Below are 24994 nucleotides of genomic sequence, written 5' to 3' on the forward strand. Positions count from 1 at the left end.
ATGTGCACATTAAATCAATCTTATTTACGATTGCACGGAAGTCCGGGGGTCATGACTGCACAAGGGTCATACTCAGCCAGACAGAACAGACAAAAGACTTTGGGCTTTACACAAAAGCTCACAGCTGAGAAGGGTTTAAATGGTACGAGATAAATAGGCTATCATCATAGGCAGTCCCTCGAAATCGAGGAAGACTTGCTTCCACTCCAAAAGTGAGTTCTCAGGTGACTGTACAGTCCAATACGGGAATTACAGTCTCTGTCACAGGTGGGATAGACAGTCGTTGAAGGAAAGGGTGAGTGGGGAGTCTGGTTTGCCGTAGGCTCCTTCCGCTGCCAGCACTTGTTTTCTGCATGCTCAGCACCCTCCCGGATGCTCTTCCTCCACTTAGGGCGGTCTTTGGCCAGGGACTCCCATGTGTCGGTGGGGATGTTGCACTTTATTAAGGAGGCTTTGAGGGTGTCCTTGAAACGGTTCCTCTGCTCACCTGGGACTCGCTTGCCGTATAGGAGTTCAGAGTAGAGCGCTTGCTTTGGGAGTCTTGTATCGGGCATATGACAATGTGGTCCCCCCAACAGAGCTGGTCGAGTGTGGTCAGTGCTTCGATGCTGGGGATGTTGGCCTGATCGAGAATACTGACATTGGTGCGTCTATCCACCGAGAGGATTTGCAGGATCTTGCGGAGACATCGTTGGAGGTATTTCTTCAGTAATTTGAGGTGTATCATCATCATCATAGGCAGTCCCTTGGAATCGAGGAAGACTTACTTCCACTCTTAAAATGAGTTCTTAGGTGCTGAACAGCCCAATACGAGAACCACAGTCTCTGTCGAAGGTGGGACAGATAGTTGTTGAGGGAAGGGTTGAGTGGGATTGGTTTGCTGCACGCTCTTTCCGCTGCCTACGCTTGATTTCTGCATGCTCTCGGCGATGAGACTCGAGGTGCTCAGCACCCTCCCGGATGCACTTGCTCCACTTAGTGTGGCCTTTGGTCAGGGACTCCCAGGTGGGGATGTTGCACTTTATCAGGGAGCCTTTGAGGGTGTCCTTGTAACGTTTCTGCTCGTTTGCCGTGAAGGAGTTCAGAGCTAAGTGCTTGCTTTGGGAGTCTCGTGTCTGGCATGCGAACTATGTGGTCTGCCCAGCGGAGCTGATCAAGTGTGGTCAGTGCTTCAATGCTGGGGATGTTGGCCTGGTTGAGGACGCTGATGTTGGTGCATCTGTCCTCCCAGGGTACTTGTCGGATCTTGAGGAGACATCGTTGGTGGTATACTACTGTATATGGTCCACGTCTCTGAGTCATACAGGAGGGCGGGTATCACTACAGCCCTGTAGACCATAAGCTTGGTGGCAGATTTGAGGGCCTGGTCTTTGAACACTCTCTTCCTTAAGACAATTGAAGGGTGCACTGGCGCACTGGAGGTGGTGTTGAACCTCGTCGTCGATGTCTGCCTTGCTGATAATAGGCTCCCGAGATATGGAAAGTGGTTCACGTTGTCCAAAGCCGTGCTGTGGATCTTGATGACTGCGGTGGGGGGGGTCAGTGCTGTGTGGCGGGGTGAGGTTGGTGGAGGACCTTTGTCTTACGGCTGTTTAGTGTAAGGCCCATACTTTCGTACGCCTCGGTGAAGATGTTGACGATGGCTTGGAGTTCAGCCTCTGAATGTGCACAGATAAAAGCGTCGTCCGCGTGCTGTAGTTCGACGGCAGAGGTTGGGATGATCTTGGATCTAGCTGGAGGCGACAAAGGTTGAACAGGTTCCCACTGGTTCTGTAGTTTAGTTCCACTCCAGCGGGGAGCTTGTTGAGCGTGAGGTGGAGCATTGCAGCGAGGAAGATCGAGAAGAGGATTGGCGTGATGTAGCAACCCTGCTTGACTCCGGTCTGGACGTGGATTAGGTCTGTGGTGGATCAGTTGGTCAGGATCACGGCCTGCATGTCGTCATGGAGCAGGCGGAGGATGGCGACAAACTTTTGGGGGCAGCCGAAACGGAGGAGGACGCTCCATAGTCCCTCACTGTTAGCAGTGTCAAAGGCCTTTGTAAGGTCAAAGAAGGCCACGTACAAGGGTTGGTGCTGTTTTCTGCATTTCTCTTGCAGTTGTCGCGCCGTAAAGATCATGTCCGTTGTACCCCGTAGTGGACGGAATCCGCACTGTGACTCCGGGAGGAGCTCCTCCATCACAGGGAGAAGACATTTGAGGAGGATTCTTGCGATGACTTTCCATTTCCCAGTGGCCGACAATGGGGAGGTTCCTCTGTAGTTGCCGCAGTCGGACTTGTCCCCTTTTTTAAAGATGGTCACGATCACTGTATCTCTGAGATTTCCCGGCATGCTCTCCTCCTTCCAGATGAAAGAGATGAGGTCATGCACTCGTGCCAATAGTGCCTCTCCGCCATACTTTAGAGCCTCAGCGGGGATTTCATCTGCTCCCGATGCCTTATTGTCCTTGAGCTCATGGATGGCCTTTTCCACATCGTGCAGGGCTGGAGTTTTGCTGAGATGGTGGCAGGTAGCATGCTGAGGGATGGAGTCAAGGATACGCGTGTCGAAGGCAGAGTCTCGATTAAGGAGTTCTTTAAAGTGCTCCTTTCAGCGGGTCCGGAATCCCTCGGTGTCCTTGATGAGTGTCTCCCCGTTCTTGGCCAGCAGTGGGGAGGGGCCTTGGGTGCTTGGGCCGTAGGTGGACTTGACTGCAGTGAAGAATCCTCATACATCATGGCTGTCGGCCAGCTGCTGAATCTACTGTGCTTTCTCCACCCACCATCTGTTCTTTAGGTCGCGGGTTTTTTGTTGGACCTCGGCCTTAAGCCGTCTGTAAAGCTGCTTTGCTGCTCCTGAGTTGGGCTGTTTTAAGTTCAGAAATGCCCTGTGCTTACGATTCATTAGCTCTTGGATCTCCTGGTCAGTCTCATCAAACCAGTCCAGGTGTTTCCTGGTTGAGGCACTGGTTATGGTGACCTGGAGGGCAGGCCAAGCGCTGTGGGCACTCTGCGTTTTGGGGTCATCAAAGGTCGCCAGGTTAGCATTGAGGCGCTGGCTGTATAGGGCTCTCTTAGCTGGGTCTTTGAGTGCCCCGGGGTTGATTTTTCTGCTTCTGTTGCCGTCATCGCTTTGGGGCTATATTGATGTAGATGACGGAACGGATTAGGCGGTGGTCCGTCCAACAGTCGTCGGCTCCTGTCATGGCACGGGTGATGCGCACGTTTTTCCGATCCCTTGCTCGAATGATGACATAGTCAAGCAGATGTCAGTGCTTGGAGCGAGGGTGTTGCCTTGTACTTGTCCCTCTGTTGGAGCAAGGTGTTGGTGATGACAAGGTTGTGTTCTCGGCATTTTGTCAGGAGCAGCGTACCACTGGAGTTGGTTTTCCCTACCCCCTCTCTGCCGATCACGCCTCCCCAGAGGTCTGTACCCTTACCGACTCTGGTGTTGAAGTTGCCAAGGAGCATCAGTTTGTAGGGACGCGGGACAGGGATTGTTCAAGGCTGGAGTAAAATCGCTTTTTGGCCTCATCTGTTGCATCGAGTCTTGGGGGCGTACGCACTGATAATTGTGGCGCACTAGTTTTGGGATAAGGTGAGCCGGCGAGTCATGAGATGTTCGCTAATCCTGCGGGGGAATCCCTGAGGCAGTCGACCAGCTCGTTCTTGATGGGGAAACTGACTCTGTGGAGACGGCGTTCTTCTTCTGGTTTGCCTTTCCAGAAGAAGGTGTAACCTCCACCTTGTTCCTTGACCTGGCCTTCTCTTGCCCGTCGGGTCTCGCTTAGGGTGGTGATGTCGACATCGAAACGTCTAAGTTCCCGGGCAACGATCCCGGGTGCGGCGTTCCGGTCTGTCGCTGTTAAGAGTTGTCCATGAGGGTCCTGACGTTCCAGGTCCCGAATTTCATTTTGAAGGGTGGAAGATGCCTGTGCATTAGTTCTTTTAATGTGGGGTGGCCTTTGCACACCGGCAATCACATGGGCTTAGCAGAGCCAGGTCTTGGTCCAGTGGCAAGGGGGTCCAAGATGACTGGAGACCATGCACTGCTGTATGAGCCTAGTTGCCTATGGCAGGATGCAAGCCGTAAGCTCGGTGATGAGCAGCGCCCTTCGGTGAGGTGTTCAGAAAACCGAGATCTAGCTGAGGGCAGGCATTGGGAGGATCAGAGGTCTACTTTGTGAAAGGAGGAGGTCAAAGAGGCTACAGTCAATATGCACACCACATGCTTGACAGAGACTCCGCCGTTGAGTGGAGCCAGCGGCCGGGTGGAGGCCAGAGCGTTATTGGAGGAAGGAAGGCCAGAACGACGCCGGTGGGATGAAGGCAAGAACGTCGGCAGCAGGATGGAGGCCCGAACGTTGCCAGAGGGATGGAGGCCCGAATGTTGCCGGAGGGATGGAGGCCTGAACATCACCGGAGGGAAGGCTCGTGCATGAGGGCGAGGAATGAAGATAGAGCTCAAACCTGTGACTGGAGCTGGTCGGAGGCTCACCGCCGTTGCGATCGCTGAGGATCGATTGGAGCAGCTGAGTGGGCCGGTGGGGAGCGAGAAGCGAGAGTGCAGTTAGAGGGACGTGGCAGCAGGGAGGACGATCTGAAAGGTACGTCATGATTGGGGGATGGGCGGTGGGCCCTTGCAGCACAGGTTTTAGGGTAGGAAAATACTTTGGGGGGGTGGAAGTTAGGGCCAGAGGGGGCTTAAACAGTGGGGGATGGGGGGAGGTTGAAGGAGAGATGTGTAAAGGATGGCAGCAGATATCCAGAGAAAGGTTTGTTTGGGGAGAGCTCCTCGGGAGCTGCTATCCCGTCCGCCATCTTGAATTCCCCTTCTTGTGTAGGCGTAGTCACCGTTGTAATGTTGGAAATGCGGCAGCCAATTTGCACACAGCAAGATCCCACAAACTGCGATGGGATAAATGGCCAGACAATCTGTTCTTGATGTTGCCGACACGCACGGCTTGGTCCGAATGGCCTCTTCCAGTGCTGCTCCCTACCCTCCTACCAGTGGTGACGCTGTAGTACTGGTTTTGTTTCTCTGAGACCGGAGGAAGTTTGCCCACTGTGTTTCCAATGTTGTTAAGACCCAGGGACTAGGGAGGCAATCTTCTTGCTGTGTTTACGATGTTGTTAAGACACAGGAACTGAGGGGAATCTTCCTGTTGTGTTTGCGATGTTAAGACAGAGCACTGGGGAAATCTTCCTTGCCCTTCAACTTCAGGGCAGTGCCAGGCCTGGCTGTGAGGCCCCCCCCCCACCGACCTTCCTCATCATTGCGATTGAGTGTAGGCTATAATACACAGCCAATGCCATTGTTTTTCCAATACTCATCTTCACCCATCAGTAGTCCACTGTGTTTACAGGAAAACTTGGCGCTGAGATAAATGGACCAAAACATACAACCTACTTGCAGAAATTCAATTTAATTTTCTTCTAAAAACAGCATGCTTCTTCAGTTTGAACAACTGACAGAAATTTTGTACCATTTTATGATTAAACTACAGACCAAATCTATTAATGACCAATAATGTTAAATTAATTCAGAAGGAAAATAAGAATAGTAGCAGACTGGAACTGGGCAGACACATGGCAGATCAAATTTAATGCAGAGAAGTGTGAAGTGATGCATTTGGGAATGAAGAATGAGGGGAGGCAATATGAACTATTTTAAAGGGTGTTCAGGAACAGAGCAAGATGTAGGAACATCATGCCTGTGCCAGCTCTTTAAAAGGAGATGCCCAATCAGTCCCATTCCCCTGCGCTTTTCTCATAGCCCTACAAATTCCTACTTTTCAGGTATTTATCCAATTCCCTTTTGAAAAAATTGCTACTGAATCTGCTTCCTACACCCTTTCAGGCAGTACATTCCAGATTATGACTGTAAAAAAAAAAATTCTCATCTCCGGTTTCTTTGCCAATTATCTCAAATCTGTGTTCCCTGGTTATCAACCCTCCTGCCAACAGAAACAATTTCTCCTTATTTACTCTATCAAAACCCTTCATAAGTTTGAACACCTCTATAAATCTCCCTTTCTCTCCTCTGAGGAGAACAATCTCAGCTCCTTCAATATTTCCACATAACTGAGGTCCCTTGCCCCAGTATTATTCTGATAAATCTCCACTGCACCCTCTCCAAGGCCTTGACATCTTTCCTAAAGTGTGGTGCCCAGAATTGGACACATGACTCTCGTTAAGGATTAACCAGTGTTTTATGAAGGTTTAGCATAACTTCCTTGCTTTTGTATTCTATGCCTTTATTTATAAAGCCGAGGATCATGATGCCTTTTTAACAGCTTTCTCAACTTGTCCTGCTAGCTTCAAAGATTTATGTATGTAAACCCCCAAGTCTTTTCATTCCTGCATCCCCTTTAAAATTGTACCATTTAGTTTATATTGCCTCTCAGTCTTCCTTTCAAAATGGATCACTCCACTGCATTAAATTTCATCTGCCATGTGTATGCTCATTTCACCAGTCTCACCAGAGGTAACAGCAAGGCAGCATTTGACTGTATGTGGTATGAAGCAGCTCTAGTAAAACTGAAGTCAATCGGGATCAAGAGAACTATTCTGTGGCTGGAATCATAGTTGGCACAGAGGAAAGTGGTTATGGTCCTCAGAGGACAATCATCTCAACCCCAGAGCATCACTGCAGGAGTTCCTTATGGCGGCGTCCTAAATCCAACTATCTTCAGCTGCTTCATCAACGACCTTTCCTCTATCAAAAGTGGCTGATAATACGGTAGCCATCTCCATTTGCAATGCCTCAGATAACAAAGTAGTCCGTGCCTGCGCGCAGCAAGACTTGGACTGATACGTTGCAACATTCAAGCCACAGAAGTGCCAGGCAATGACCATATACCAATGAGGGAGCATAGCCACCTTCCCTTGACATACAACAGCATTGAGTGGCAAGAGCGGGACCAGAGGAACAGCGGCGGCAGGGATAAAAGGAGCTAGCTGGGAGTGGCAGCAACACAATAGAGGCAAAAATTGAAAGTGTGACATCAGTGTGATGTCGGCTCAAGGGAAACAGCCAATTGGTAAATAGCCGGTGAGTGTTTTTGTCTTCTAGTTTTAAGTTTATTTCAAATTTATTTCATAGTCAAGTAGTTCATATTTAGTTCATAGTCAAATAACTAGAGGTATGGCAGGGCAGCTCAGTCCTGTGGATTGCACATCCTGTACCATGTGGGAAGTCCTGGACGCTTGAACGACCACGTGTGCGGTAAGTGCTACCAACTACAGCAACTCGAACTCCGGGTTTTGGAGCTTGAGGGGCGGCTGGAGTCACTGCGATGCACCCGCGAGGCTGAGAACTTCGTGGATGGCACATTTCTAGAGATAGCCACCCCGCAGCTTAAGAGTGTGCAGGTGGAAAGGAAGTGGGTGACTGCTAGACAGAAGAGGAAGACTAGGCAGGTAGTGTAGGAGTCCCCTGAATGCACCTCGCTCTCCAACCGGTATTCTGGTACTGGTGGGGGCAATGGCTTCTCTGGGGAGTGCAGCCAGAGCCAAGTCCACAGCACCACAGGTGGCTCAGCTGCACCTGGGGGGGGGGGGGGGCCAGGACGAAGAGTGTACGAGCAATAGCGGCAGGGGATTCAATAGTTAGGGGAACAGACACGCGTTTCTGCGGCTGCAGACGTGATTCCAGGATGGTATGTTGTTTCCCTGGTGCCAGGGTCAAGAATGTCACCGAGTGGCTGCAGGGCATTCTGCAGGGGGGGGGGGGAGGGGGAAGAGGGTGAACAGCCAGACGTCGTGGTCCATATCGGTTTCAAAGATATAGGTAGAAAGAGGGATGAGGTCCTGCAGGCAGATTTTAGGAAGCTAGGAGAGATTAAAAAGCAGGACCTCAAAGGTAGTAATCTCCAGATTACTCCTGGTGCTACGTGGCTGGATGGGTGGTGCAGGAGGGAGGGCTTTAGATTTCTGAGGCATTGGGACCGTTTTGGGGGGAGGTGGGACCTGTACAAGCCAGACAGGTTGCACCTCAACAGAGGCGGGTCCAATATCCTCACGGGGGGATGTTTGCTAGTGTTGTTGGGGAGGGTTTAAACTAGCTTGGCAGGGGGATGGGAACCTGAGAATAGATTAAGTAGGGAGAGAAGCAAAGCTGGAATTGGAAAGCAAAAAAGTAGAAAGTGAATGTGGAAGGCAGAGGAAACAAGGGCTAGAAAATAGACAACAAGTAAGTTTGGCAGCGCGAAATGGTATATACTTCAATGCAAGGAGTATAGGGAATCAGGCAGATGAGCTGAGAGCACAGATAGACACTTGTGAGTGTGATATTATAGCTATTAATGAGACATAGTTGAAAGAAGGGCAGGTATGGCAGCTCAACATTCCTGGTTACAGGGTTTTCTGATGGGATAGAGACGGGGGTAAAAAAGGAGGGGGGGGGGGGTCGCAGTATTGATTAAACAAAAAATTACAGCTGTGAGGAGGGATGATATGTTGGAAAGATCATCAAATGGGGCCATATGGGTCGAATTGAAAAACAAAAAAGGGGCGATCACACTGCTGGGAGCGTACTTTAGACGGCACCTGCCCGCACGTTCAGAGAGAGCAGCGCGCATGCCTCTGCCCTCCCAGCGCATGCTGTGGGCTGTGAGCAGGACCCGATGCTCGCAGCCCCTATCCCAGGCCAAAGGGACGCCCGATCTTGTCGCACCCTATCCCCGGCCGAGTGGACTCCCGCACCAGCCAGCTGGACTGCTGAGTCCCCGGGCAGGTAGGACTTCGCTTTTATTTTTTATTTAGTGGCTATGCTTGTGTGGCTGTGCTCGAGACTTTTGATTGGTGGTGAGGAGGAGGAGAGTTTTTTTTTTGGGGGGGGGGGGGAGAAAGAGTGTTTTGGGGGGGGGGGGGGAGAAAGAGTGTTTTGGGGGGGGGGGGGGGGAAGAGGGGAGAGAAAGAGTGTCTCTCTGACTATCCCCCCTCACCACCCTGTGACATCGCAGCCAGCAGCTCGCATTTCTCTGATAGGATTTACTTCATTTTTATTAGTATTTTAATTGTTTGAACTTTTCCTTGCAATGTTTGGTGCTTGGTAGTTGAGGTCCTCTCCAGTTCCCTTCCCTCCCCTATCCCTGCTGAATGTGCGCTGCTTTTTCTTCACTGTCCGCAAGGTATTTGAGAGCTGGCCACATACTCCAAATCCACTTAGGTTAGCGCAAGTGTCTGGTAACGCCCCCTTTTGAAAAAAAAACTGACCTAAAAAGAAATTGTACCTAACTGACTTACTCTGGAGCAAATTTTGGGGGGGAAAATGGCATTTTTTAAAACTCACGCCAGAAAAAAACAATTTACTCCAAAAAAATTGATTTAATCATGGCCAGGATAGGGCCCATAAACTTGGATAAAATTAGTGTAAAAGGTACAGAGGGTGTTGAATTCTTAAAATGCATTCAGGAGAACTCTTTTAGCCAGTATGTAACAAGCCCAACAAGGGAGGGGCCAGTTCTGGACTTAGTTTTAGGGAATGAAGCTGGGCAGGTGGAAGGAGTATCAGTGGGAGAGCATTTTGGTGCTAGTGATCATAATTCAGTTTGATTTAGGGTAGTTATGGAAAATAACATCTATATATAGACCAGGAATAAAAGTTTTCAATTGGGGAAAAGCCAATTTTGATAAGCTGTGGTGATTTAGCCATAGTGGACTGGAAATAGCTACTTGAAGGTAAATCAGTGTCAGAGCAGTGGGAGGAATTCAAGGAGGAGATCCAGAGGGCTCAGAGCAAGTATGTTCCCTGAAAGAAAAAGGATGGGACTAACAAATCTCGAGCCCCCTGGATGTCAAGGGACATACAGGGTAGGAGAAAGAAAAAAAGGAAGGCACTTGCCCAGCTTCATTCCCTAAAACTGGCTAAAAGCAATACTGCGGAAACTCTAGAGTATAGAAAGTGCAGGGGTGGAATTAAAAAGGAAATTAGGAAAGCGAAGAGAGAGCATGAAACTTTTTTGGCAAGTAAAATCAAGGAAAACCCAAAGATGTTTTATAAATACATTAAGAACAAGAGGGTAACTAAAGAAAGAGTAGGTCCTATTCGAGGCCATAAAGGTAATCTATGTGTGGCGGCGGAAGACGTGGGTATGGTTCTTAATGAATACTTTGCATCTGTTTTCACAAGAGAGGAGCAATGCAGACATTGCAATCAGGGAGGAGTGTGAAATATTAGATGAAATAAAAAGAGAGAGAGAGGACGTTTAAGGGGTTTAGCAGCTTTGAAAGTGGATAAATCCCCAGGCCCAGATGAAATGTATCCCAGGCTATTAAAAAAGAGGAAATAGCAGAGGCTCTGACCATCATTTTCTAATCTTCTCTGGCCACAGGTGTGGTGTCGGAAGACTGGAGAACTGCTAACGTGGTACCTTTGTTTAAAAAGGGAGAAAGGGATAGACCCAGTAATTGCAGGTCAGTCAGGCTAACCTCGATGGAGGGAAAATTATTGGAAAAAATTCTAAGGGACAGGATAAATCTTCATTTAGAAAGACACAGATTAAGCAAGGACAGTCAGCATGGATTTGTTAAGGGAAGGTTGTGTCTGACTAACTTGATTGAATTTTTTGAGGAGGTAACAAGGAGGGTCGATGAGGGTAGTGCGTTTGATGTAGTGTGTATGGATTTTAGCAAGGCCTTTGATAAGGTCCCACATGGCAGACTAGTTATGCAAGTAAAAGCCTATGGGATCCAGGGCAAAGTGGCAGGTTGGATCCAAAATTGGCTCAGAGACAGGAAGCAAAGGGTAATGGTTGATGGGTGTTTTTGTGACTGGAAGGCTGTTTCCAGTGGGGTTCCGCAGGGCTCAGTACTCGGTCCCTTGCTTTTTGTGGTATATATCAATGATTTAGTCTTGAATGTAGGGGGTATGATAAAGAAGTTTGCAGATGATACTAAAATTGGCTGTGTGGTTGATAATGAAGAAGAAAGCTGTAGACTGCAGGAAGATATCAATGAACTGGTCAGGTGGGCAGAATAGTTGCAAATGGAATTCAATCGGAAGTGGGAGGTAATGCATTTGCGGAGGGCTAACAAGGCAACAGAATACACATTAAATGGTACAATACAAAATGTGTAGAGGAAAAAAAGGGACCTTGGAGTGCATGATCCCTGAAGGTAGCAGGACAGGTAGATAAGGTGATTAAGAAGGCATACGGAATGCTTGCCTTTATTAGCCGAGGCACAGAATACAAGAGCAGGGAGCTTATGCTTGAACTGTATAATACATTAGTTAGGCCATAGGTAGAGTACTGTTTGCAGTTCTGATCACATCACAGGAAAGATGTGATTGCAACAGAGAGGGTGCAGAGGAGATTTACGAGAATGTTGCCTGGACTGGAGAATTTTAGCTACGAGGAAAGATTGGATTGGCTGGGTTTGTTTTGTTTGGTTGAGGGGAGACTTTATTGAGTGTATAAAATTATGAGGGGCCTAGATAAAGTGGATAGGATGGACCTATTTCCCTTAGCAGATGGGTCAACAACCAGGAGGCAAAAATTTAAAGTCATTGGTAGATGGCTTAGAGGGGATTTGAGGGGAAATTTCTTCATCCCAAGGGTGGTGGGGGTCTGGAACTCACTGCCTGAAATGGTGGTAGAGGCAGAAACCCTCACCACATTTAAACAGTACTTGGATGTGCACTTGAAGCATCGTAAACTACAGTGCTGCGGACCAAGAGCTGGAAAGTGGGATTAGGCTGGATAGCTCTTTGTTGGCTGGCGCAGACACGATGGGCCGAAATGGTCTCCTTCAGTGCTCTAAATTTAAATGATTCTATGATTACCATTATCGCGTTGCTCACCATCAACCACACAGAAACTGAACTGGACAAGCCACATAAATGCTGTGGTTAATAGAGCAGGGTTGAGGCTGGGTATTCTGTGGTGAGTGGCTCACCTCCTGACCCCAAAGCCCCTACCACCTACAAGGCACAAGTCAGGAGTGCGATGGAATACTCTCCACTTGCCTGGATGCATGCAGCTGCAACAACACTCAAGAAAATGAACATTATCCAGGACAAAGCAATCCGTTTGGTCAGTTCCGCATCCACTAGCTTAAACATGTACACCTTCCACCACTGGCGTACTGTGGCTTCAGTATGCACTATCTACAGGATCCGCTGCAGCAACTTGCCAAGACTTCTTCGGTAGCACCTCCCAAACTACGACCTCCACCACATAGAAGGACAAGGGCAGCAGGTGCATTGGAACACCATCACCGTCAATTTTTCCTTCTAGTCACACTCCATCTTGACTTGGACATATATTACCATTCCTTGATCGACGCTGGGTTAAAATCCTTGAACTCCCCATCATTATGGTAGCATCTTCATCACATGGACTGCAGTGGTTCAAGAACAAGGCCCACCACCACCCTCTCAAGGGCTGCTAGGGATATGCAATAAATGCCAGCCTTGCTAGTGACGCCCATATCCCGAGAATGAATTAAAAAACATTTATCTATGTCTTCCTGAAGTGTGTTACTATCCTCCTCACTGTTTACTACATTTCCAAGCTTTGTTTTATCTGCAAACTTGAAATTTTTCTATAACCAAGTCCAGGTCATTAATATACATCAAAAAGAATGGTCCCAATACTGACCAATGGGGACACAGCACTGTATACTTCTTTCCAGTCTGAAAACAACCATTCCCCACAACTCTCTGCTTTCTGACTCTGTCAATTTCTTATCCACGCAGCCACTGTCCCTTTAATCCCATTGGCTTCAATTTGCTAATACGTCTATTATGTGGCACTTTATCAAATTCCTTTTGAAGCTCCATATTCACATCAACTGCACAATAGCATTAAACACTTTAAAATCCCCTTCATTAAAATAGTTGACAAAGGAATTTCATACAAAAATATATGTCAAAGCAGAGTTACAACTCTTAGCTTAAGCAAGTTATTTGTTCATGTTTACACTCAGGACTAACTATCAGATCACTGTCTCAATGTTGGGTGACAAATAGATTGACGTACCAAAGCTTCCCAAGCAGTGAGCTCCTGAACTGTCAAGGGAGATGGGGGTGGGGGAAAGAAATCAGAGGGCAATTTTACCTCGGGAACCCTAGCACCTGCTCCCAAGCACCTTGCCACTTATCAAAGAAGCAATTAATTTTCAATAAATAAAACATAGCTAGCCAAAGTACTCTAAGAAAACACAATTATATATGTTACCACTAGCTCAGATTCTGGGATAGATGTGTGTTCACATTACACCATAAGGTCTGTGTCGACAAATAGAATTACCTAAAATCAGTTATTGCTCTATGAAATACAAATTACAAACCAGCAAGGTCAGAGAGATTTACTGTGAGCACATTCATCCTTCCTGTTCTGTGAATTAGCATTTAAGAGTGAATGATTAGTCGAATGACTCTGGGGATAGAGGCAAGTGGTGGTTGACACATGAAGTGGCAGTGATCTAATGAACAAGGCATGCAATTCAACCAGTCAATTTGTTCCTGGACACAGCTAATTAACCCAGTCTGTAGTAGAGGTTTAACTGTTCTTATTTATCAGGGAAGAAGCAAAAGTAGGTAAGAGACAGGATCACTCATGCAGAACTCATCACTACTTGACAACTTCCAAAGCTGCTTTCTCCCCATCTTTAGAATCTTCATCCCTGAGAACTGCAACATATTTGAACAAAATTACATTTTTTTAATTTGCATTTATTCCAGACAGGTTTTCCATCATGCTCTTTTCTCCATGTGAGAGGGCTGTCAGCAACGCTGTCGATGCTGCTCCATGATCTAACAATGACTCCAATTATTAAATTATGTTTCTCAAGAATGTTTTCCGCCCCCCCCTCCACCCGAGATGAGATACTTTGCCAGGAATAAATGTACTGATTCAACAACTTTGTCACACATACTGGAATTCTGACAGGCAGCTTGGGATTTGAAATCTATTAACCACACTTTGCAAATACTGAAACACTGGCTACCTTATTTTATACCACAAGTCACAACAACTTAGCAATGAACCACAAACTTTTTCCACTCTCCATATTGTCTTTTGTGATACAATAACTGGTTGAGTTGTCACCCAACGTCCTTGTCAAATAAAGCAGGTTAAATACCCGAATAGAAAGTTTCCATTGATGCACATTTTAAATTTGCATAGATCATCTATGTTATTTTCCCTCCAATCGTCAGGAGATACCCCACAGCCTTTGCTCTGCACCTCTATCCCACAATATGGCTAAGATGGAAGAATTACTTTATGGGGAATAGCAAGATTGAAATATGATGGTCCATTCTGTAGCAGTGTCTTGGAGCATAAATGTACTAGGAAAAACTGCCGAATTCCATTTTATTAACAACTGTTACATCCTTACATATTACACATATTTTATTTGAACTTAGCTTAGAGAACCTGTATGGGATGGGGTTCCCTAATTATTCCGCACATTGATAATTTACTTCAAAATGTTCATGATTAGCAGTGTACAGAAAAAGATTACTGGAAATATTAAGGAGACAAATCATATGGTAGATTTAAAAAGGTGAATACAATTAAACAGTAAAATATGCACTATGGGCCAATCCATTTCCAACACTTCACATAATTAATTCTTATGTGATTTCTATTTGGATTCTATGTATAAATCCTTTCACACTCAAAATAAACCCAATGTTAAACTTTGCTGTGTCTCTTCTGTATAAAATCAACATGCCCTTGCACACAGACAAGATCTTCTACTTGACATTAACACGAATATAAATAATGTCCAGAACCAGGGGACACAGTCTTAGGATAAGGGGTAGGCCATTTAGGACTGAGATGAGAAGAAACTTCTTCACTCAGAGAGTTGTTAACCTGTGGAATTCCCTACCGCAGAGAATTGTTGATGCCAGTTCATTGGATATATTCAAGAAGGAGTTAGATATGGCCCTTACGGCTAAGGGGAATCAAGGGGTATGGAGAGAAAGCAGGAAAGGGGTACTGAGGTGAATGATCAGCCATGATCTTATTGAATGGTGGTGCAGGCTCGAAGGGCCGAATGGCCTACTCCTGCACCTATTTTCTATGTTTCTATGTTTTGACCCCTCAGTTAACATTCCAGCTAATGCCAAACAGACCATTATTTCAAAGTGTAATGGCCTTATATTCTCCAAGGCAAGTTTTCCCTTTTCCTCACCATGTGCAACTGCCTTATTTTAGTCAGACATTCACCATAAAAGGCATGGGCAGTAAAGAAAAGCATACTTCTCAGTTAGAGGGAATGCCAGCACTTGTACTGCAGGGAGTGATAAGGTAGATTTAGGGGCAGGATAGAATCAGAAAATGACAAAGAACTTACCAGTCCAAGAAGTATAAACAAAGCCTATAGTTAGTGTATGGCTGTGTTAAAACACAACAACTCAGCTCCAAGTGCATCCTTGAGAATGATGTGACAAATGGTAGATCTGACCTGGCCCTGTGTGTCTAAAGAGCATCCTTTTACAGTCCACTTATGTGTCCTTAAAAAGTGATTTTTGTGTGCCCATCAATGCAGATGTGGTAGTATAACTCAGGCCACTGTTGAATGCATTAAAGCAGTGAGGTGCGAGCAGGAGGCCATCTCACACACTTGACAGCATCTCAAGTATAGAACAAGTCATGATTAAGCTTTTAGAATGTATTCCCAGCATAAATAGTACATTTCTTTCAGGAGTATCTATCTGCTACACTTTCCAAAATGTACCAGTGGCTTTCTTACTAAATATGCACTGAAAGGCCAAAGTCACCGGTAGAAGGCGGCAATGATTTTTGCCATGGACTGAGCAAATAGCAGATATTGATCATTCAATGCAAGTCCATTGAACATTAAAGCTTCAGCTGCTTTTGTAGTGTTCAGCCACTAACAAGGTCATTTGATCTTTCAGTTGGAAAGCTAAACACCAGTTTATGCATTGGCTATTGCCATGGTAAACATTAGTCATGTGTTTTGGTATTCTAGTGCACTTCATCATATGATCAGAATACCCATTAGTCTCCTCATTGTTGAATTGTGGCATTACCTACAAATATGGGATACTGTCATTGATTTTAGCCATTCTTATGTTCTGCAGGGATTGGGATTTGTGTTCCACTTGTTTTAAAATCAACTCTTCATCCTGTACCCTGAAATCACACGACTACACTAGCGCCCAACTGCTCATTTTGCCTGCAATGATGTCTCATCATGTACCTCAACTGCAGATTAAATCCTTGCTGATTGATCATACAGCTACATGAACGGAAGTTTTCTCACAGTTGAATGATAAATCTTCCACTATACCTGCGGGGCCAGTGCTAGAGCTCGAGTGGACATTTCTCGATTTTACAGGGGGATTACTGCAGCTACTGGTGGGGAGGAGAAAACTGGCCACCACGTGTTAAATATTGCCATATCTTTTCCCCGTCCATTCTTCAGCATATAAAAGGGTCACAAGAAAACACAGGGTCCATGCTACTCTCTGTGCAAACAGAATGCAAAGCATTGCTTACTGGAATATTGCATTACATACAGTATAATATATTTTATGGAGGGTTACACAATAGTAATGCAAGCTAGGTGTCCACAGGATGTTAGAGAGAGAATTACTCACTTCCCTTCACTATGAATTTGTTGCTCAGAAGTCAGCTGCATTTGTATGCAGTTTTAATTCAGAAAGAGCATGTAGTACTGCTTTCGGATATAATGCCAAGGTATGAGAGAGAGAACTTACCACTGAGCAGAGGCCTGTTGAGTGTATATATGCTTGGGAGATCTTCAATATCGCTGATTCGCTGGTAGACTGCACGGGACAAGTGATCAGCATGGTACAAGCTACCCAGGATAATGCTGGCGAAATAGATAGGCTTCACAAAATGGCTCAACAGAGCTCCCTGAATCCCAAGCACATTCCATCTGAAAATACAGAGACCATTATTTTGCCATCAAATGATACTCAAGTTTCTAAGTAGAGGATTGTCATCATGGTAGCCATGAAAACACTAAATAATGAAATATTTTTCTCCACTGACAACACATTGTGCAGCATGAGGCTGTTGCTCTAAACTAAACTTTCCTGGTACATGTGTATGGTAACTGCAACCCCTGAAATTACAGATATATGCTGCAAATACAGACCATTGTAGATTGAGCTATAGATTTTATCTTCCACACTGCCAATGTTACTGGAACATTTCAGACTCTAAGTAGTTGCCTTACCCCCTTACTCCAAGATATTTCTTGTTTCCAATAATGTTTGTAGGCTCAGGAACTGGGTCTCTCCCAGTAGGCTTGAGACAGATACATGCAAGATCAAATCAGACCAATAAATTACTGTCATTAGTTCATCACCAGTAACAGATGCATTGTGCATTTAAAAAAAAAATTGACCAAATTATAATTTAACTGCACAAGCAACTATTGAGCACAATCGTGTCAGTAATGAGCCAGCAACTATTGATCGTATCTTAGAACACAGTTCTCTATGGTATCTACAATGAGATCATGAATTATATTTTGAGTTTACCAAGAAATATTTTGCTTGATTCAGATTTCTAGGGGGCTAAATTTGACAGCCCCGAAAATGGGAGCGGGGATCGCGATGCTCGATTAACCTGTGTCCGTTGGTTCCGATGAATCAACCTAATTTAAATGATTGCAGCGTGCAGACCAGTGCTAAACATGCGGATGAGTGGTTACACGCCTAACAGCAGGGGGTCCAAATTCGTGCAAGGCTAGCACCATTTAAAGCTAGTCTGCACTACTTAAAAGCCAGTCTGTACCTCTTACAGGGAAGGTGCATTCTGGTTGCAGCAGGTGCTGGAAGTGGCTGGGGAAGAAAGTCTGATGTGCAAGAAGTGTTACTAATGGTGCAACAGGGGAGAGAGCATGCTCCAAGGTTCTCAAACACTGCACTGGAGGGAGGTGGCAGGAGGTGGACAGGAGGAGGCGCTGTATCCACAGGGGACCAGGAGGCGCTCCAGACAAACTTTGCGAAGACAGTGGGAGCAGGCAGTCAATGCCAGAAGTCAAGCCCCGATACATGGATGCAGTGCTGCAAAAAGTTCAATGCCCTCACAAGTGGTCAAGTTCAGTGAATTCATCTCAAATGCTATATCCCACTAATTGCACTACCAGCCTCACATACTGCTCAATGCACCACAGCCCAATTGCTCACCTACCAACAATCTCAAGCAAACAGGACTCATATCTCACATTCGTGGCTTCAACTCACCCTCATACACTTAGCACTGCCGCAAGCCTCACACCCACATCTCACAACTTGCACACATTGCCCGCTATTAACTGTGACAGGCATAACACCCAAACATATTGCACCACAGTCACTCACACGCTCTTCTCTCTCTTGGAGCACAAGTTGGTGCACAACCGGAGGCAGCTGGAGCTAACCGGCAGGGGACAGGTGCACCTACATGACCTTACCCCGAATGAGGAGACAGTGGTCGTCATCATTGGAGCAGCCATTACTGAGGGCGTGGCCAGCTGTGAGGCTGAAACCATCGCAGAAGACAGAGCACTGTCATTCGATTCCACCAGCTCAGATACTAACACTCCTTGGAGTGAGGATAGCTTAGAAGTGGGATCTGCACTGGGGACAAGTGGCCTGCAGCCAGGACAGGGGACAAGGATAGCTCAGGTGCCAACTCGCTGTAGTTCTGCTGCAGAGAGCTCAGATGAGCACTTCGATGGGGCGGCCTTCTGAGGAAGGATGATGGGCACGCACAATGAAATGCTTGGTGCATTGGCAGGCCTGCCAGAAAGCCTGTGTGCAATGTCAAGGAGCATGGAGAAGTCTGGCACCAATTTGACACATGTCTTTGGGCAGAGCTTGGAGCCCATCCTTTCCAGCATGGAATTGGTGGCCAACTCCATTGGCACACTTGCGGACCCAACCATGATGCAGCGTCTGATGGCCGATGTCTCAGCTTCCATTGCAGTACAAGTAGAAGTCACCCAATGTCTGAGTGATGCAGTGGAAGCTCAGACCTCTGTCATGCAAGCTCAACTTGCTGCCACTCAAGCTCAGACTGCTGCCTTCGTGGATTGCGTTTACTGGTATCGCAGTCAGATAAGTCGGTCGCAGACAGCCCGACCAGAAAGGAGCTGTCTGGGTTGCCTCCTTCCTTCTTCTCACTGAGTTGGTGGTAAGGGCTGTGCCCTCATGATGGTGAGATTGTGCAACATGCAGCAGACCAGCCTTTTGGCTAAGATCATGCGTAACTGACCTGACAGGGGAGTAGCCACCATGACCTCCGGGTGGTTCTCCCTGGATCAGGAAGGTATATGCTTGCTTTTTTGGAAACAGGAGGTGGGTGGGGTGGCTTGACCCATCCACCTCCACGGAGGTGTGTGGGGGACCTGACCCATCCACCTCCATGGCACGAACCTGGTATTGCAGTACTTCCAGGAACGGTGCAGTGGCTCTAGGCCTTTTGGCTAAGAGCATTGGCGCAGAGTGATCCTTGGCGTGTGCAAGGTGACCTCTGGCGTTTGTGATTTGACAAAGAATTGGAACGATTGGCTACGAATTTCAAAAAAAAAAACATGCAGCAGACCACCACGAATCTCAGCACCTGCTCTGCCAAGTACTGCAGAGCGGTCCAGGTTTCAGCACGCCAATGGTCTGCTTGATATTTCGTGTGGTAGCATGGCTTTCGATGTATGAATGCTGTCCACACGTCCATGGGAAGCACCTTGGAGTCATGAGCATAGTTGTTAATGGGTAGCCCTCGTCACCCAGTAGCCACCCTCTGGTTTGTTGTGGTGGCTCAAATGCAGATGGCACAGCGGACTGCCACAGAATGAAGGCATCATGACTGTTGCCATGGTACCGGGAATCGACCTGCAGGATTCGCTGAGTATGATCACACAGCAGCTGGACATTCAGGGATTGGAATCCCTTTTGGTTACAGTACATCTCATAGTTTATAAGCGGCGTAAGCCAAGTGACATTCGTGCAATGAAAGGCACCCGACTCTGTATACTTCTGGTGCACGCTCCCAGCACCTGCGCTACGGGAAAGCCTGCAATCCTCGCGCAGCCATGTGTTCGCTCCGCCTGCTGCTCTCTGGCCAGAGAGAATGAAATATATTCGGCTCTCTTGGAATATAGAGCCTCAGCTAACTCCCTTATGCAAGAGTGCACAGCAAACTGGAATATGTTGCAAATATCTCCTGCTCCAGTCTGGAAGGAGCCCGATGCATAAAAGTTCACAGTCACCATGACCTTCACAGCCACTGGCAATGCAGTCCTTGTCCTGCTCTGAGGTTGCAGGTGGCATATTTCAGTGAGGACGTCCTGAGTGAACTACAAACATCTGACACCCCTCGCTTCTCAGCCTTTTGGCCTTTTGGCTAAGATCATGCGTAACTGACCTGACAGGGGAGTAGCCACCATGACCTCCGGGTGGTTCTCCCTGGATCAGGAAGGTATATGCTTGCTTTTTTGGAAACAGGAGGTGGGTGGGGTGGCTTGACCCATCCACCTCCACGGAGGTGTGTGGGGGACCTGACCCATCCACCTCCATGGCACGAACCTGGTATTGCAGTACTTCCAGGAACGGTGCAGTGGCTCTAGGCCTTTTGGCTAAGAGCATTGGCGCAGAGTGATCCTTGGCGTGTGCAAGGTGACCTCTGGCGTTTGTGATTTGACAAAGAATTGGAACGATTGGCTACGAATTAAAAAAAAAAAAATCTGACACACTGTTCCTTGCTGAGGTTCAGGTAGGAGTAATGCTCCTTGAACACCCTGGGCAGATATGACTTCCTGCTGAGAGCCCTTCTCCCCCTCCTCCCTCTTCCAGTGGCATGTCCTGCTCTGTGTCACCTCTGCTCATTCTACCCGTCTTGCTGTAGGCCAAGTGGAATGCCTACTACTGCACCCATGTCTGGGAGCAAGTGGTCTGTGCAGAATCCTTGAAGTCAGGACAAAGTTCTTTAGCACCTGCCACACCAGTCCTTGCAGACTTTAGCAACTTCAAATAACTGTAGAAACGACCAAACACTTATACAAACGTAGCACGGGTGAGTAGAATCAATCAGAAACTAACCTGTAAGTAGGTGATGATTCCTTTAAATTGCGCTGCTGGTAGGGCATGGGGAGCGGGGGGCCTTCCTGCTGCTGACAGCTGTGCAACCTTAAAAGAGTGCATTGGCGTTGGCGTCAAATCAGGGTTACATGCCGATTGATGTCATGATCTGCCTACTCTGTATACTTCCGGTGCACGTTCCCAGCACCCACGCTAATGCCCTACCCAAGATGGCTTCCGGTGCGAGCCGCTTTTGGAAACAAATCAGCAATTGCAGTGTGCAAACAATGGGTGCGACGGAGCCAAATTTTGATACCCTAGATTACAGATAAAAGCAATTCTATTCTTACTCCCAAATCAGCAAATCTCTAACACAAACTCATTAAAAATTTTATTCAGCAATTTAACCTAATAAAAATAATTGCTTAAAATACATTTTGCAGAGATTAATTTAAAAAAAAAATGTGATGTCTCCAGGTGAAATTCACATGAAATAGACACATTTTAACTACATCAGAACTCTACGATAACAGAAGTAGCTTAATCCACAAGAATTATACACAATGGGAGTGGATACCTCCATTAGAATTTGGTCCGTAATTGATACATTTATTAAGCGCCTCATTTTTGATTTAACTCCTTATTTTCTGGATTCAAATCGACACCATCCTCATTTGGGAGAGTAGGTTGGTTTCAGTCCACGATATTTCCAAGGATGCTTCGTATATGATTACTTAGTAGATCCAAAAGGTTACATTATTTACTTGGCTTGCCAAAAGCTAGCAATACTCAAATTTCCGGGGGAAATACAGGTTGAGTGTCCGAAATCCGGAATTTCAAAATTTGAAATGTTCCGGAATCCATGGCATGGTTGTCCGGAAACCGGACAATGTTCCGAAATCTGGACGACACCACCTCGGCGACCCGACCTCGTTCCTGCCCTCCGCGACGCGACCCGGTCCCGGCCCTACCTCGCCCCGGCCCTCGGCGGCCTGGTCTCGCCCCAGCCCTCGGCAGCCCAATCTCCAGCCTGACTTCGCTGCAACTTCGCCCACCCCGGCCCTCAGCGACCTGACCTCGCCTCGGCCCCGGCTCCCCCCCTTACCTTGGCTGTCCGACCCCACCTACCTCGGCCCAGGCAAAGACGTTCCAAAATCCGGAAATACCCGGAATCCACAACGGCCTCGGTCCCGAGGTTTCCGGATTTCGGACGCTCAACCCGTACTTTCAATCTGAGATTTAACTCATGATGCAAAACTGTTTGCCAAACTTTGCGACTTTAGAATTAAATTCCAATGAAATGCTGATGGGAAGATCAGTCCCGTAACACAAATACTATTATACAGTTATGAAGAGAATGGGCTGTATTTTCTAGTGAAGAATTTGTCAGAATATACATTTAGAGGCTTTTCATAGTTGGCAGAGAGTGGTGCGTGCCACACAAACTTGCAAAATAAAGAACTACATAGCTATTTTACAATAATAAAGTTGTTCAAATGTCAGGAATAGCTTAATACTAACAGTATAGTACTAAAACTGTTAAATAATTTTCAATTTAAAAAATGTGATCACTTTTGCTCATCTAATTTTTAAAATCTTAACTTCACGTTTACTTAATTTCTACTATTATACCCAGTTTTCTCCACTCTATTTTTTTTTGCAAAGAATTACAATTTTAATTTATTTTCTTCCCAGGCTCACCATCCATTTTGAAGGGCATGGTAACATAGGCACAGGAGTAGGGAGGGCATTCAGCCCCTCGAGCCTTTTACATCATTCAATTAAATTATGGTAGATCTGTACCTCAACTTCATTTACCTGCCTTTGATCCATATCCCTTGACACCCTTGCCCAACAAAAATCTATCAAATTCAGTCTTGAAAATTTAACTGACCCAGCAGCCACAGCCTTTTTTTTGGAGGGGTAGGGGGAGGTGGAAAATTCCAGATTTCCACTACCCTTTCTCCGAAAAACTGTTTCCTGATTTCACTCCTAAATGGCTTAGCTCTAATTTTAAGTTAATACCTGCTTGTTCTGGATTCCTGGACCAGAGGAATTAATTTCTGTAAAACAACTGCCCTCAGAGTGGCTAGTAATCAGCTTCAAGTTCTGTATTTTCAGCCAAATCAGTGTCCACAGTTCTAATGATTTACACTGTAACATTATAGGCACCATCAGACTAATCTTTTGACCCAATTGGGAAGGAAAGTGGAATCTGTTCTTGTCAATAGCTATGAGGCCAGATCAGCGCAGTTAAAAGCATGGTTTACCTGTTGTATGTGGAAATCCTGAAATAGTGGTAAGGTTCATCATGACCTTAGACCAAGGTTTATTTTTTGCTTTGTTTGATTTCTATCACATCCACTCCATTCGATCCTCTGCCAACACTGGGCACCTATTGCATCCAATCCTCTACCAATACTGGACACCTATTACATCTATTGGCATGATTAAATACCCAATAAGTACTCTTTGTTTACTAAGTAGCTAAATTATGTTTTCTTTAAAAATAAAACTCTTCTCCTAAAAGAGAGGACTCTTAACTTGGGTCCACTTCTACTTCCAGTACCTCTCCTTGCAGGTTATTCTTCACTTGTGAGCTTGGATTGTCAGTATCAGCAAGCTATTCCACCACAGAGGATACCACAACTGAGCCTAATTCTGCCCTCACGCAGCACCCACATACATGCAATCATACTGATTGAGAGCAGGAAGCCCGGTCCGAGCTCAGTAACACAGATTGTATGACCAAGAACTGCTGCCTTAGCTGACATCAACTAACTCATTACAAACAAAAGATCAAACTTGCTTAATACAGAACTGAATTTTAAACAAAAACACGCAGCAAACTTTTATTTTGTTTGCCATTTTGAAAATCATGAACAACAGCAACAACTGTGGCTGGTTAGATACACTTATCAGCGTTGAAGCCTGGTGCTCCCCCAGCAGGAATCTTATAAATCACAGTGGTGTATTCTAAAAGATTTCCACAATTTATAAACACTGCCTCCAATTTTAGAACATCTGTTCAGTTTAAATACCAGGATCCTAATAGGGAACCTGATCTCAGATTATATATGAAGAAATGTAAACATTAGCTTGAGAATTCCAGTCTGTATCCAATGAAACAAATGTTTAAGTTCATGTTGTGCCAAACAATTCAGTAGCCCTTGTTCCGGTGTGCAGTGGGAAACTAGGGTAGGAATCATAAACTAAACAAAGCCTTTCACAGGCAGATGCACAGAGGATCTTCCCCCGGTAGTGTTAACAGGGAGAAAATAGATTGCAATTCTACACAACATAGCCCAAAGGAATAGGACAGCTTCAGCAGGTACGGCTGGTCTCTCTTCCAGTCCATTAGGTTTAAATAAGTTGACTGTTAATCAAGCAATTTCTCATGGTGTCAAAACTACCTAACTGTATATGGAGCCACAACGAGAAAATGTCAGATATCCAAATACAATTGCAACTTTTTGTTTTGAAAAGGCATCAAACATCGGATAGAAAACAGAAAATTCTCAACACCAGACTTCAGTTTAATATTGAACAGGAAACATAGTTTAATTTCTCATCCTGGAGAAATCAAGTCTGATGCTGATTTAACTTGGTTGCCCGCAGATGAGAGTTTTTTTGGTAGCCATGTGCTTTTTATCCTTACCTGACAGAAAATAAAATATTCTTCACCACAACACAATTTGCAATTTCTGACAATGAAAAACAAAAGAATAATTCAGAAAGAGGTAGCTAATTCATGGGGCACTGGCACCAGTACTGAGGTAAGAGGGAGCTGTTCCGTTGGGACGGGTTTCACTTGAACCATGCTGGAACCAATGTTCGGGCGAATCGAATAACTAGGGTTGCAGATAGAGCTTTAAACTAAATTGTGTGTGTGTGTGTGTGTGTGTGTGTGGGGGGGGGGGGGGCGCGGGGAGGAAGGGAGGGTTCAGGTAAGCAGAAATTTAAAAGTCAAAGAGAAAGGCGGCAATAGTGCAGGG

The 24994-nt window shown here is 46.1% G+C and overlaps 1 protein-coding gene and 1 pseudogene across 5 annotated transcripts in view; one reads left to right on the plus strand and one right to left on the minus strand.

Moving 5' to 3' along the window:
• The window catches only part of LOC139260041 (double-stranded RNA-specific editase 1-like), a 407611-nt gene that overhangs the window by 12649 nt on the left and 369968 nt on the right, over positions 1 to 24994 (minus strand). For 3 of the 5 annotated variants that reach the window (XM_070876117.1, XM_070876118.1, XM_070876119.1), the window contains 2 exons: positions 21021 to 21107; positions 16686 to 16867 (listed from right to left, as the gene is read on the minus strand). In XM_070876117.1, the coding sequence (XP_070732218.1) occupies positions 16686 to 16867; positions 21021 to 21107 (269 nt within the window). Of the gene's footprint in view, positions 1 to 16685; positions 16868 to 21020; positions 21317 to 24994 lie in introns of those variants that run through there. The other 2 variants (XM_070876120.1, XM_070876121.1) reach the window with 2 other exon arrangements.
• Positions 20306 to 20544, plus strand: LOC139260628 (U2 spliceosomal RNA; annotated as a pseudogene).

This window comes from Pristiophorus japonicus, chromosome 3 (assembly GCF_044704955.1).
Source record: "Pristiophorus japonicus isolate sPriJap1 chromosome 3, sPriJap1.hap1, whole genome shotgun sequence".
Lineage (NCBI taxonomy): Eukaryota > Metazoa > Chordata > Chondrichthyes > Pristiophoridae > Pristiophorus > Pristiophorus japonicus.